At 39.2% G+C, this 15,393-nt stretch overlaps 2 protein-coding genes across 28 annotated transcripts in view; both read left to right on the top strand.

Moving 5' to 3' along the window:
• znf740a (zinc finger protein 740a) overlaps nt 1–10,723 on the top strand; it is a 24,094-nt gene extending 13,371 nt beyond the window's left edge. For 17 of the 27 annotated variants that reach the window (XM_005924825.3, XM_005924823.3, XM_042222104.1 and 14 more), the window contains 9 exons: nt 684–767; nt 1,140–1,223; nt 1,602–1,685; nt 2,091–2,174; nt 3,364–3,447; nt 3,849–3,932; nt 6,140–6,223; nt 6,703–6,821; nt 7,566–10,723. In XM_005924825.3, the coding sequence (XP_005924887.1) occupies nt 684–767; nt 1,140–1,223; nt 1,602–1,685; nt 2,091–2,174; nt 3,364–3,447; nt 3,849–3,932; nt 6,140–6,223; nt 6,703–6,821; nt 7,566–7,739 (881 nt within the window). In that variant the 3' untranslated portion in view covers nt 7,740–10,723. The remainder of the gene's footprint in view (nt 1–683; nt 768–1,139; nt 1,224–1,601; nt 1,686–2,090; nt 2,175–3,363; nt 3,448–3,848; nt 3,933–6,139; nt 6,224–6,702; nt 6,822–7,565) is intronic. The other 10 variants (XM_042222097.1, XM_005924828.3, XM_005924827.3 and 7 more) reach the window with 10 other exon arrangements.
• A 1,310-nt stretch (nt 10,724–12,033) lies between these two features.
• Nucleotides 12,034–15,359, top strand: smug1 (single-strand-selective monofunctional uracil-DNA glycosylase 1). Its single transcript, XM_005924847.2, has 2 exons — nt 12,034–12,351; nt 13,571–15,359. Exons 1-2 carry the CDS (start codon nt 12,034–12,036, stop codon nt 14,114–14,116), a joined length of 864 nt encoding a protein of 287 aa, XP_005924909.1. The 3' UTR covers nt 14,117–15,359.
• The last annotated feature ends 34 nt before the right edge of the window (nt 15,360–15,393 follow it).

The following is a 15,393-nucleotide window of genomic DNA, read 5'->3' as shown; positions in this document are numbered from 1 at the left end:
CCCACATAATCGTGTCATTTCACATTCAAAGTGATGGTCAGGAACTAACACAAGCTTCTCTCTTTTAAAAAAAGCTGTATATTTCCAAACTACAGATTTCTCTTATGGAAGATAAAGTTAATTTGTGCTTCGGTGCTAGGATAGGTTTTGTATGATGATTTTCAGAGCAGTTTCCTGTTAATTCTTGCTCCGCAAATGAATGTGCAAACTTAATGTCTTGTGCAGAGTTGTTTGCCAACTGCCTAAAATTGTCACACCTTCTGTGATCAGCGTGAACAAATCTATTCCAGAAAACCTGTATGTGGTATGTTGAAATTACACGATTAGAAGCACCCATTGACATAGTGTGAAAAACTTTTTGTTGTGCTAGTTGGAATGTGGACTTCAATTTTCAACCCAATTTTTTATTTCTATATATTTTTTTTGTCATTTTGATAGGTTTGGTTTTTTTGGTTAGGAAAATTTTAATTCTACTTTCTGCACAGAGGGCATTGTCCTTATTATTCAGAGATGCAAATGTTTTCAATTGGAATGACAGATTATTAAAGCACGCTGGAATTTCCAGTTTAAACAAAGCGCTGATAAGTGCAGCCAAACTTTACTAAGGAATTAGTAAAGTTTAACATGGATCAATTTTGGCAGTTGAGTGTTTTTATGCTAAAGCTGGTACTTTGTGTGTATAGGGGTGAAGCCGTACGCTTGCACCATGTGTGACAAGAGGTTTTTTCAGCGCTACCACCTGGCGAGACACAGCCTCACTCATATGGGTATGCGTCTGCCAATCTTAAAGCTGTCACAAAATTAGGATGCTGCTATATGTGTATGCTTGAGCTAGTCTTGTAAATCTGTATTCAGACACAGTTTATGATAAGATTCATTCAAAGTATAATTTCAGCTAGATGACATTATCAGCTCATGTTTAAGTGAACTTAATAGCCCCTCTGGGAAGTTTGTAATTTGAAACAAGCATCTTAGATTGTACCCCTGTAAGTTACTTCAGGGGTATGACATTGGTTATTAACCACAGATATCAATTTAATCCACACTGGCACATTTAATTTATCAGGCATAATTATAGATACATTTTTTTTCTCTGTTGTAGAGAATCAAAAATAATTCTCTTGATGCTCTGCGTTTAGGTGTGAAACCTTACGCTTGTACCATGTGTGACATGAAGTTTTTTCAGCGTTACCACCTGGCGAGACACAGCCTCACTCATACGGGTATGGGTCCGTGCACCGTGCCCATGACATGTGTTGTTAGCAAGTGTGCACATTTAATTTAGTTAGTTTGTCTTATTACTTATATTTAGGAAACATGTCATGTATAAATATTATAAACATTTTCTTGTCTTTTGTTAGCTGTCAGCAGTCAGAATCAACAGGATAACCATAATTCCGTACTTTGCTGCTTTGATTTTTGTTGGCAATTATAATCTAAATTTATTTGGGGAAAAAAGTTCTGGTTTTGCATGAATTGGCCACTGTGTGGTTAATAACCAATAGCTTAAATATTTTTTTCTAAATTAAAAAAAAATAATAAAGGAAAAAGAGGGAGAGACCGTGAGGCAAAGTAATATAATATTGCTACTCTGCGTTTAGGTGTGAAACCTTATGCTTGCACCATGTGTGACAAGAGGTTTTTTCAGCGCTACCACCTGGCGAGACACAGCCTCACTCATATGGGTATGCGTTCACCCACCTTACCCATTTCACTGAAATCAGACTGTATGTGCATTTTGTTACGAGTAAGCTGTTTATGCTAGTTACTTTAAAGTGGCCAGAAGAATGATGTTGATGAAGCCTACCCTACATTATGTTCATAATTGTAACGTTTTATGTGACTGTGAGGAAATACAGGACTGCAACATCATCAGCTCATGTAATGTGTTAAGCTGTGGATTTGAGAATTGGTTCAGTTTGTATTCTTTACTGGAATTGGATGAACAACAAGTTACAGCTTTAAAAAAAGGAAATTAATAATAGTGGTTAACAACCCATCAATTCTGAATAAATTAAGTAATTTGCTTATTGATGGATTGTGAACACAAAAACGAGTCTGAAAATAATACCTTAATGCTTTGCATTTAGGTGTGAAACCTTACGCTTGTACCATGTGTGACATGAAGTTTTTTCAACGTTACCACCTGGCAAGACACAGCCTCACACATACGGGTATGCGTCAGTGCACCTGCCCATAACACTTTATATTGGTCACTGTCACACAGCTTTTATTGTACCAATATCAAGTATTACCAAGTACCACCAGTTTACATCTTGCATAGCTATATAGGGAAATTATAGAGATGCACCGATTGCAATTTTTCTTGGAGAATCCGGTTGCTGTACACACCTACCAAACAAATTGGGTTCAACAGATTTGTATAACAAGACAAATGTCAGGGCCTGCATCATTTTCCACTATCCTTGTAACTTCACCACATAACGGGTCATTGACTTTTTGTGTTTTTCACTTATCTCCATAATTTCCCTTGATATTAACCTCTTAAAATCGTTGCTTATACCGAGGCTCCTGGTTTGCAGATGGCTCTGAGATCTGGCTAGCTTTAGTCACGTTCATGTTCAATGGGATCAAAGTGATTTAAGTCTCAAACATTTTTGTGGTGATCCTCCCCAGTTTAGTTTGCCAAACTTTGTGCCTTGACTCACAGTGAGGAACTTAGATGCTAATGACATGTTAACGTGTGGCTGTGACCATGGATGTGAATTGATTAAGCATGCATGAAACTCATTAGTAACCCAACGTATGGGAGCCAGTCTGGGCCGACAATGTTGGAAAAAGGACGATTCTGCTCCTTCATGAGTCAATCGGTGCATCTCTAGTAATCTAATTAAAATAACAGACACCCTTTTGAGCACATAGCATCTTTTGAAACAAAATTAACTGTAGAACTCTGGACTGTAGAGACATTTGGCTGATTAGAAAAATCAGAGAATCTTATTTCTTGTGAAATCCTATTTCATTACTTGCCTAAAAGGAGAGATCAAAATGCTTAGTTAGTATTAAGACTAAGGGGTCCTGGGTCCACCACACACATCTCCGCACGGTCAGTCTCCACAAACCGTGACAGTACAACCATGCTTTTATAGAAAGTGATGGTCTTTATTAAAGTTTACCCCGAGCTTCAGTTGTAACACTTTGGAGTACTAATATCTTGATTTATATAGATAAAATGGTCCATTAACTGATTTTTGTGGGTATCTAGTGTTTCATGAAGAAAACATTTGTCATCTTTGTTTTGCATGCATTGGCAAATGTGTGGTTAATGAATAATAGCCTAGATTTTTATTGGTAACATGGAAACTGAGGTAAAGTAATATAATATTGCTACTTTGCGTTTAGGTGTGAAACCTTATGCTTGCACCATGTGTGACAAGAGGTTTTTTCAGCGCTACCACCTGGCGAGACACAGCCTCACTCATATGGGTATGCGTCCGCCCACCTTACCCGTACTACAGTACTTTCATTATGTTAAATATAGGGACAGTTACTATTATTCTTACTAAGTAGTGCACTTATCTTAATCAAGGCTATCCTGTATTATCTGTGAAAGGAAACATTATTACAAATCTTGGCATGTACATAAATCTTGGACTACGATATCATCAGCTCATGAGATGTGTTTAGCTGTGGATTTGAAATTTGAACAACAGTTTTAATGTATTCTTAATTGGATTTAGAGCGTAATCTTTGGCTAGATTAAACAAGTGAAGCATGGTTAACAACCCATCAATTGTAAATTGATGTTAAAAGTACAATATTGATTGATGGATTGTAAAACAGAAGCTCAAAGACCTGAAATTAACATATTGATGCTTTGCATTTAGGTGTGAAACCTTTTGCTTGTACCATGTGTGACATGAGGTTTGTTCAGCGTTACCACCTGGCAAGACACAGCCTCACTCATACGGGTATGCGTCCGCGCACCTGCCCTTATCACATTGTATACAGTACTGTGCAAAGGTTTTGGACAGTCAAAATAAAGCAAGGCTATTTTAAAAGATGATGCCATGAATAGTTCATTTTAAGTAACTCCATATAAAGACTTCATATTCTGCCTGTTAGTTATAGGAGAACGTGCCACGATTTTCTTGTCTGTATCGACTGTTTCAGCGCGTTCTCTCCATGTAATCCCAGACCATCTCCATGATGTTATGGTCATGTAGAGGGCATCTGTTGTAGAATATGATGTTCATTTTGTCACTGATCTTAAGTTCTTTGTAACTGTATTTATTTAGGGTTGTTTTACTAAAGAATGAATTGGACCAATCAGACACCTTAATCATAATATTGTTTGATGTAAAAAAGATATTAAGAACTCGAGTTTCTCAAACTTTTTCACAGTACTGTAGATGACTTTTATTGTGTAATATAAAGGATACTTCTGTGTAGTTATAAAGTAGGCACATCGTTTAGCACTTCTTAGGGAGAATACTTTTGGATCTAAAACAGTATTTTGTTCCCCTAGGGGTTTGGTTAGTTGCTCCGAATGTTTGAATTGCCATTGTTCACACTTTTTTTTTTTTTTTTTTTTTTTTTTTTTTTTTTTTTTTTTGGTAGTGTGTTTGGTTAATCTAATATATGAACTGCAGAATATCTGACCAACACCCTCACCCCATTTAAACCTGGTTGTGATGTGTATCTGGATACATTATCTAGATCAAGAAAACCCTGTGTATTATAATTGGATGCCAAAGGACCCTGGGGGGTTTCCAAGGCTGCCAAGACATCTAATTTTCCCAGTGTGTCTTCAGTCTTCCCCTGGGTCTCCTCATGCATTGAAAAGTCTGAAACTCTTGGCCTACAGTGTCCTGGAGGCCCTGAATCACCTCAGCTGGGTTCTCTTGGTTGAGATAAGGACTCTGCTCTGAGCAGCTCCCAAATGGCTGGCTCTTTGTCTAAGGCTGAGCCCTGACGTATGTTGGAGGCTTATTCATTTGTATCTGTACTTTTTTGTTCACTACACATAGAACTTGTGTCAACAAGTAAAATCTGATATTTCAACGTTAGAGCATCAACATTGATGAAAACAGAAACACACACATACTCAGTAGCTGGGTTGGTATTAATACCAGGAGATTTAAACAGACCCTGGAACCAGCACTTAATCATGTTTTCCCGATTAAGAGCAGTACTGATCATTTAGTTTATCTGTTGAAAATGCAATTAATCTAAAATGTTAATCCAAAGGTCTATGGATCAGATTTCATTAGACAGATAATGTGTCCAGATTGCATACATTTAAAGTTCTAATACCAGGTGTTACTCTGGGTTTGTTGTTGAGAAGGCTTAAAGCTTTTTGAAAGAATCTCCTTATAGGTAGGGTTTGGTCATAATCATTTCAAACCCCGTTCCAAATCCAATACCTGAGATTGGCAAGAATCAAATGTTTAGAACACGAAACACATTTTGTGTACATTTTAGTAATTTGTCCTTAAAGTCTTTTGATTCTTTTTAATCAAAGGTATGAAATGGCAATTCTGATACTTCTGTGTCCCAGTAATGGGTGCATTAGCTCTCACCCATAGCCTAAACCACAAAATAAGTCAAATTATTTTTTTTATAATAGCTCAATGTTACAAAATCCAATTGTCACTGACAAACCAGTGTAAAACAACTAGGTTAAACATAGTCCCAGTTACCAGTTCTACCTTAACTACCCTCATTTTATTTTTACATTTATGATTGTAGTAATTTAATCAGTAATCTATTAAAGTATTTGTTACACTACATATTGACAAAAGCCTCAAACATGAGTAACTTAGTTAAATATATATAATATTAGTAAAGAGGGGATATGGTCCAACATCAAATTTGTAAACCTCAAAGGGAATAAATACTATGATTTCTATTTATTATTGATGCACAATGACTTTAATCTTATACAGCACACAGGACAGGCTTTGGTGATATTGTTTCAAAATGTGTATCTCCTGTATTATGTTAAAATCTAACTGAAGTCTATTAGTTTATCCAATGGTCGGAGCTGTGTAGTTGTAGTGTCTAAACATTTTGGCGTTATGTCTGAAAAATAAAGTACAGAGTGCATAGTTAGGTTGAAAGTTGTGTTTGTTGGACTTGTGAGTGGTAGGGCTAATATATTGCTCTGTGTGTGTAGGGGTGAAGCCGTATGCTTGTTCCATGTGTGACATGAGGTTTATTCAGCGTAACCACCTGGAGAGACACAGCCTCACTCATACGGGTATGCGTTCCTCTACCGTACCCTTATTTCGGAGAAAGGCACTGGCGCTTGCAACATAACTGGGTCACAACAAACTCGAGTTTGGATTGTCAAGTCATTTGATGGGATGTTGAACCAGTCTCCAAAAAAAAAGAGAGAAAAAAAAACAAGTTGCCCCAATTTGTGGGCCCTCCATCATGTGTACATCCGGGCCACAAAAACATGAAATTCCACTTTGATCTACACATAATGAGTTGATGACGAGGCCTTTTTAGAACATCAGTTATCAGATGCTGAAAATTCACTGTTGAAATTTACTAATAAGGGAGTTGTTTTTTGTTTGTTTTTTTCCTGATGTTTTTCTTTAAAAAAAAATTTTTTTTTAAGTGTTGGAAATTTAGTCTGCAAAGAAAGATTTAGTAAGTAAAAACCTGCCTGCAGTTTGTTGGTACAAGACGCTAAAATTGATGCATTGACTTTGTATTTGTGTGCTCTTTTAGGAGAGAAGCCATTTGCTTGTGACATGTGTGATATGAGGTTTATTCAGCGCTACCACCTTGAGAGACACAAGCGTGTCCATAGTGGAGAGAAGCCTTACCAGTGTGAACGGTGCCAGCAGGTATGTATGAATAAACACGGAGTACACGCGTGAGGTGTCATACGTGCTGAATTTCAAATTTGGACTTGAGTGGGTTGTATCAGCACCACCAGACTTTTCAGTTCCTTTAGACATCAGGCTGTTAAGTTATTTTTCTTAAGAGGTAAGATTCTCATACTGCAGATGAACTCCAGCTCCACCGCCTTTGACTGCACCTAGCAACATTAGTCCTTGTTTTGCTCTGTGGCGAGCTAACTGAAGCAGCACGCGCTGTGGGTTATGGTTTGAGTGAAGATGGAACTAGATATATACGTTAATACAGAAATAAATACAATTATCAGTGAAAGCCACAGTGGGTCTAGCTCATCAGCACAGACTGAATTCTTAGAAAAAAAGAAGAGGGGTTCTCCACGAGTGATTTGATCTTTGCCACTATCGATGCACTAAAACTAGAAATGCTAAAATATGCTGCCATATAAATACTTGGATGGATTGATGGCACTGCATCTGGATAAAGTCTATATATAGGGAACAACTGTTTTTCCACATTGTTAGTCACTTTTTTGAAATATTAGGGACTTCTCTGCATTTCCCACTCTTTGTTTGCCCTCTGACACGCCTGAGTTTAGAGTAATCATGTATGGTTTAAATTCCTTCCTTCATAGTTCCATTTTACTCTGACATTTTTAATTTTACCATATTTTTTAAAATGATGACCTTGAAATTGACCTGAATTTGACCGTGTCTAATATTTATCTTTTGAAGAACTTTTCGCGCACAGACCGACTGTTGCGACATCGGCGGTTGTGCCAGGGGCGCGGCGTAGCCAAAGTAGAGAACCAGCCCTGTTGCGAACCACGCCCATATCCCCAAGAACCCCCACCGGCACCCCCAACCTGGAGCCCCCTGCATCCACCTCCGGGTCGACTGGCGGTCTGACATTCAATCTTCCCTGGATCCACAACACCTCCAGAGACGGGACAAGCCACAGGGTTTCTTCTCAGCTCTGTGCAGAGTGCCATCACATTCTAGCACAGACTGATCTTGCAGCTCGAGTCTTGGGATTAATAACGACAGCGGGACATTTGTGGGTTTTTTTGTTGACTTTTTACTGTGTTTCTGTTTCTTCCCATTTTTTAAGATGAGACTTTTCTGTGATAAACGGTGGTCCTGTTTTGTACTTAATCTATTTGATTTTTGCAAAAAAAAAAAAGAAGTTTATTGTTCAAAAAAAAATAATTTGCATTTGGTGGTGCTCGGACAGGAAACGGTTGACTGTGTGATGAGGTGGAGAAGAAGAGTATTTGAGCTTCTTTCTAATTTTTTGTTATTGTTTATTCTCTTTGGCCTGGAAAGGATCATAAAAGCATTTTAGGTTAAAGTTATTAAAACTGAACTTTTCTTCCAGGTAAAGTGAGGAAACTATGTTGGCATTTCATGTACAGATCGGAGTTTACTTGCCTTGTATCGGACAGTGTTAAGCATAAAGACAGGTCATTGAAAGCATCATCATTATTATTATTATTATTATTACTGTGTAAATCTGATGTGATGCATAAAGTGTTTCCTGGCTTTTTCAGCTCGGAAGGTCCAGTTTTAATGATTATTTTGTAAGAAAAACAAGGTGTTGACGTAAATTGGAATTTGGCTCAAATGCAGTCTTTGGCCACCGTCACCATCGTATCCTGAGAAAACCCGAGTAACTTTGTGTGACATAAAACTAATATCAATAACTGTAAAACCAGGACTTCCAAGAAACGAAAGTGCGACCTGCAGTCGACGAGGTGCGCACTTAACGTGTGTCGGGTCCCAGAGCGTCACACACAGGACGGCAGACTTGGCGAGCCCTCCTTCATGTGTACTGAGGGCGTGTGGTGGTGTTCAGCTGTAAATATACAGAACATGTATAGAGATCTGCAGCACTAAAGCAGGACATTTCCTCTGCTCGCTCATGCTGCATAGATCCTGGTGTATAATGATGCAGGTTAGCCACTTTTGAAGTCCAGTGATGTTTGTACAGATCACTTTGTGAGATTAGTGGGCGTATACAAAATCTTGTGGCCTTAGTATGTTTCTGTTGTTTTCTTTTCTCATCTGCCTTTTTCTTGGCCGTTTATTATTGTGGATCAGATGTATTTACTAGCCTTTCGTCATCATCATCATATTATTATTATTTTTAATCCTTAAGCTGTCGTGGTTACTGAATGTGGATGGATTCAGTGGCGCTGAACCAGACTAATGTGCTCTTCTGTTTAGAAGTCATGTTTATGGTGATAACTGAATATTTTGGGTCATAGCTACTGGTGATGGTGTAACACAGAATATAATCCTAAAAAAAAGGAGGCCCTTGCGCGTGGCGGTCCGTGTGAGAAGACAGTCGTGCTACATTGTTTTCCACGCGGCGGTGCTTTGGCTGGTCGCAGGCCACGGCAGGATCAACACCTGCTTGACTCTGCCGCACACCTAACAACTGCTTTTTCATCCAGACATTACTATACAGTTGGTGTGGAATAACGGTCACGTCTTTGGGTTTAGCCTTAAGTTGCGGATACACAAATAGTCATTGTAGTACTAAATGATAGCGTTACAAGCGATTTCTTTTAACTTTTGAAAGTACTCGGTACAGCAAGGAGTGGCCCCACGGGGCCCGCTTTGCTGCTTTTTAATGACTTTCTCAAACACGCTCTTTTCTGTGACTGGTAAACTTGTGATCACGTCGTCGTGTTGTTTAACCCAGAAATGTCAGTGCAGACTGGGGCGAATAATCTGTTGGTAACTACGGTCTTATTCGGATAAATAGTGAGTGGTCCAGATGACACTTGTGGAGATGGGAGTCCCGCCACGCTTTCTATGGTCTGTGAATTGTAGGATGAAGAGATGTTTGTGTTCGATACAGAGAAGTGGAAGACTGAGTCGAGTGATGTTTTACCAAAAGTATTAATGAGAAGCTTTCTTTAAATGGTCCATTGATTATCAAATCTGTGTGCACAAAGATGGGATTCTGTTATCAGCGGCTTGGCCTTTTAAAGAGCAGAGGAGCCAAGTTTGAGAAATGAAATCCTCTGCTGTGGAAACACTATTCCCAATCTGTGGAAGGGACACTTCTGGTGTGAGCACATACTGAAAACGGCAAAAGGGCAATACAATATATAGTAGACGTCACTTGTTAATACGTTTTTGTCATTCACTGTTTTTAGTATTCTCATTGTTAAATGCAATAGAACCCTGTTGTAAGATTGAGGTTTTATTTTCTTCTTTTTACAGACAGATCAAAGGAGGCTTTTATTTTCTGTTTTTTTTTTTTTGTCTGCGAGTTTGTCATCACATTTTTGATGATTGTTTCAAGGACCTTTTTTATTCTGATGAAATTGTAAACACTGGAGTGTAAGGAAAAAAGACAAAAAAAGAGATGGATATTTTTGTCCTTCAATCTGTACTAGATTTTAGGTTTTAGACAAAGCCTATTTCTCCTCAACTTGACACGAAAGGCGGACAGAACAATTTGGATCAGTACAGTTGAGAGCCCAGGATGTTCGGTGATTTTTGACACTAGAGGCAGTAGTACTGCAAGAAAATGTTTTCTTTCTTATACAAAGTCCCTGGTATTTGTAGTAAATTATATTGACAATGGTATTAGATGAACAACAGCATAACAGTAGCTATCACAGATTAGTTGTTTTCTTTATTAGTCTTGCATGCAGAGTTATGGTCCTCAGTTAAGATAGGATCTTGATATTGATTATTTTGTGTAGGAAAATGAGTGCATAAGAATAACTTCCTAAAAAATGTTACAATGATTAATGTAAAATGGGCTAACTAATATGTACCCTTGTGATCCAATTAGTTTCAACTGTATGAAAATCAGAGGAGAGGCTTCTTACTATTATGCTGAAATAATAAAAAAAAAAGAATTTGTAAAGGAATATGATTTATTATTTTTAATTTGTGTGTTTTTGATCTCAGGTAAGTTTAAAAAAAACACTTCAATGATATGTCACTTGTATTTGATTTAACATCTAGGTGGCTCCATGTTTTGTTTATTTTAATGTAACTTCTACTTAATACATTTTTATTTATTGTCCTTTTGACAGAGATGATTTCCTCTGGTGTTTATGTGAGCTTATTATGACAAAGGTTGTAACCCATAGTGAAGGGTATCAGGACAATCACAAAAAAGAGGTTATTGTGATTTGTTCATGCTCACATTGTAACTGGTGTTCAAAAGGTAGAGCATGTTATTGACCTCTGTTCCTACCACCTGAATGTTGCAGTGGCAACTGAGAATCATCAGTCCAGGCAATGTTTTCAGTCTTCTGTTGTCCGGTTTTAGTGAGCCTGTGTGAACTGTTCCCTGTTTCCTGTTGTTAGCTAACGGGAGTTGTATCCCATCTGCAGGGCGTGTTGTGCATTTAGAGATGGTCTTCTGTAAATGCTTCTGATGGTGGTGTGGTAAAATCCCAGTATAATAGCAGTTTCTGGAATCCACAGACCAGCCTGTCTGGCACCAAAAACCATGCCACTCTCAAAGTCACGCTTCTTCCTCATTCTGATGCTCACTTTGAACTTCAACAGGTCATCTCGACCATATCTATATGCCTAAATGTACTGAGTTGCTGACATTTGATTTTGCAGATTATATATTTGCATTAACGCACAGTGAAACAGTTGTGCCTAATGAAGTTGGCGTGTGTGTATATAAATTTAATATACACTTGTTCAGTTAAATGTATTTGTGTTAATCAGTCCACGGTGTGTTCTGCCATCTTTTAAACACTTCTGGGCATTTATTTTGAACTAGCATTCAAACTAACTTCCTTCTCAATAATTAGCTTTATATATTGAACCCTTTTATTTATTTTTTTAAGGGGGCGGTTTAAAAAGTTGGATGTTGCCACAAAGTACTTTGTAAAGTATTTTTATACTTCTGCCACCATGTTTGCTGCTGTGGTAGTCTTCTATAGATTTTATTCTTTGAGTTTCATCTCATAATAATCTCTCCGTCATAACTCTGCTTGTCTTTTTTTGGTGGCTGTAATAACACCATTGTTACTGTAGGTGGCAGCAGCCGACTCGAATCAAGTGACTGAAAGACGCAGAGGAAGAAAATAGTCTCGCTTAAAGACCCCGAACAACAACAAAAACCTGGGTTCAGTACTTTATCGGTTTGAAAACGCAAAGTTATTGCTGCTTTTTTTTTTTTTTTAATGGGAGCATATATAATAATTTAAAAAAAATGTTCAATGAAAACTCTTCCGCGAGTGAAGCCGGTGAAGTCGCTTGTGGAGACGAGAATGTGCCCGTCTGTGAATCAAAGGAGCGGGGCTTTAATGCTGCTCATGAGACCCCCTCTGCCAGGTTTCTGCGGGCTGAACTGGAGCTGAACGCTCACCTCCGTGGCCTCCGCTTCAGCGACCCTGTCCGGTACATCTACAACCCGCTGGAGTACGCCTGGGACACCCACCGCTGCTATGTGGAGAAGTACTGTCAGGCCGGACAAAAGATCCTGTTTTTGGGGATGAATCCCGGACCTTTCGGAATGGCTCAGACAGGGGTGAGCACACATTTTGAGGCATAGTACAGTTTCCAAATCGCCGTGACCGTAACAGGAGCACAGCAGTGGTAAAAGGTTTTAAAGGGCTGTGAATGCGGAAGCTAACGCAAACAAACTAAGGAGACAGCCTGCCAGGGGCGCTCCTATCATGTTTTCAGCGGGGTGTCGCAGCAGAGACCTGCAACATGGTGTATACTGCCTATTAAATGCAGCACACACCAGGATGAATGAATTAAGATTTAATTAAACAGTGTCACAGGACAGGAACTTGAAAATTGCTTTGTATGGAATAACTGTTTTGCAAAGTGATGAAACAAGACTAATATGTAGCAATATTAACAGTTTTAACACCAAAATATACACTAGCTAGCCACTTTATTAGGTACGCATTGCTAGTACTAGGTCGGACCCCCATTTGGTTTCAAAGCTGCCTTAATTCTTCATGTCACAGATTCAACAAGATGCTGGAAACAATCGAGATTTTGGTCCATATTGACATGAGAGCATCACGCCGGAGGATGGGTACACTGCAGTCTTTAAAGCAACAATGCAAACTGAAGACTCAACAGGACTGGTGCCCAGTGTGGTCTTCTGCAGCTTCAAGCTTCAGCCTATTCAGAGATACTCTTGCGCATACCTTCAATTAATTAACACGCTGTCATTTTACAGCATGTTAATTAAATGTGTTGTTTAGCACAGCTGCATTGTCAGTCCACTGTTTTATTACGGCCCCATGCTGGATTTGAGGGTCTTACATGTTTATAACAGCAATTACCACAACCCTTATTTAGCGCTACTTTTAATTAAAATTCCCAGTGTAGCCCACTTTGACATTTTGTGATTGCGCACACAACAGTGAGGGGGCAGAAAGTTTGATGAGAAGAGCTGATCATCTTAAATAACTTAACCAACTGACAATTGGTAGTCATCTTCCTGTATGATGAGGATATTAAACTGCTGTGGCATCTGTAAAGGATACAGCTCTTCATCCTCTATTATAGCTCCTATCTCTCTCCATCCTGTTTCCTCCACATGTATTTAAGGAATTGAGACGTCATGTAGAGAAAGCATGCAGGGTCACTGCAAGGAAGACCGGGGACAGAGAAAATGAGGAGCCACAAAATGGAGAGATGATAAAACCCCTGTGTTGCATCATGAAGACTCCCAGGCTCCCTCTGACCTCAGAGCTGCTTTAAATAATCTGCTTCTCTTTGCGCAGGTCCCGTTTGGTGAGGTGAAGTCAGTTGTCGACTGGCTGAAGATCACGGGGGAGGTCGGCCGCCCACAAAATGAGCACCCAAAGAGACGAATCACGGGGCTCTCCTGCACTCAGAGCGAAGTGAGCGGCGCTCGTTTTTGGGGCTTCTTCAGAAAATTGTGCGGTGACCCGGAGGTCTTCTTCCAGCACTGCTTTGTGCACAACCTGTGCCCGTTAATCTTCATGAGCGACAGCGGGAAGAATTTAACACCCCCCGAGCTGCCCGCAGCTGAACGGGAGGCCCTGCTGCGCCTGTGTGACATTGCACTGTGCCAGGTGGTGGAGGCACTGAACGTTTCCATGGTGATTGGTGTAGGAAAGGTGGCAGAGCAACGGGCGCGGCGGGCCCTGTCTGCTGCAGGTGTCAATGTGCGTGTTGAGGGCATCATGCATCCATCGCCCAGGAACCCGCTGGCTAATAAGGGCTGGGAGGATGTAGCTAAAGCCAAACTGCAGGAACTTGGTGTTCTATCCCTTCTAATTAAAACTTGCACCAATCAGTCATGATTAATCTATTCACTCCAACACCAGATGAGGATGTGTGGCATTCCTGTGTATCTTTCAGTTCACAGATGGTTTGGTGCACTGTTGAGAAGGGCACACTCACTCACCTCTTCATGGCGCCATCTGTGTGTCCAAACACATGCTGGTAGCTCCAAGGAGAACCTGTAACACTACTGCTTTTCCACATCTGTTACCACAAATGCTGTAAACACATCTGCTCTGCAACTGCTTTTTCTTCTCTAAAGGTCTGTCTGCATTACTTCAAGACGAGACTCCTGCTGTGATCAGAGGCTGCAGCATGGCTTTAAAATACGGAGCCAGAAATATTTCTACACTAATGACTGTACGGTGCTCAGGGTGTATGTGTATATTCAATATTGTATTTTTCTTTGTGCGTATGACAAGTGCTACATGTACAACTGAACCCTACAATTAAAGTTCATGTGGCCTTATATTAATCAGCTAATTAAGATGTGACCGATGACTTTCCTATAAAAGGACAGTGTTGCTGTGTTAATATCAACGAGGGTCACAAAATTAGATCGGACTAGAAAAGACCAGAATTTAGTGAAAGTCAAAATAAATTTAGCTGGCAGCACAGACAGCTTATTGTCATGTTGCACAAAAAATATATTCATATAGTGATAATTACATGAGCAGAATCAATCTGTGATGCTCTTTATGACACGTTTTATAGCTCTATTTTAAATTTTCGTTTAGCTTGGTATTTTATGGGTGTGCACACTGACTTTCCAGTTTCAGTTTTGTTTTTATTTTACTATTTTTTTAATTTTGTTTTACTGTTGAAATAAATACTGGCTGATCAAATCTGATGCTGCAAACATGAAGTTATACTGCCAGTTAAGGCATATGTTTAGCAGGGAGCAGGTTGTTGAAACATATGCCAGTTGTGAAAGTAATCTGTCATTAACTGAAATACTGAGTTAATGAAAGTTCTCCGCTTTTATGGCCACAGAGAAATATAGAGGAAAACTGGGGAAACCCAGGGATAAATCATAAAAAGAATAATTGTTGAAAGCACTATTATCAGTATGACCACACTGACATGTAAAATATAGCTCTAAAAAGAATCAGATGACCCCGCCCCCCCATGAGCAAGCACTTTGGTGACAGTGGGAAGGAAAACTCCCCTTTAACAGGAAGAAACCTTTGGCAGGGCTGAACCTGAATTACATACATGAAAGAGACGAGATGGAATTTTTTTTTTTCAACCTAAATGCAAATTTATGAACTGCAGCTTTTTTTTCTTTTTTCTTTTT

This window comes from Haplochromis burtoni, unplaced genomic scaffold (genome assembly GCF_018398535.1).
Source record: "Haplochromis burtoni strain Fernald_Lab_line unplaced genomic scaffold, NCSU_Asbu1 Contig_79, whole genome shotgun sequence".
Classification (NCBI taxonomy): Eukaryota; Metazoa; Chordata; class Actinopteri; order Cichliformes; family Cichlidae; genus Haplochromis; species Haplochromis burtoni.
Note: the sequence above shows the minus strand (reverse complement) of the source record. Positions and strands in the feature narration are given on the sequence as shown.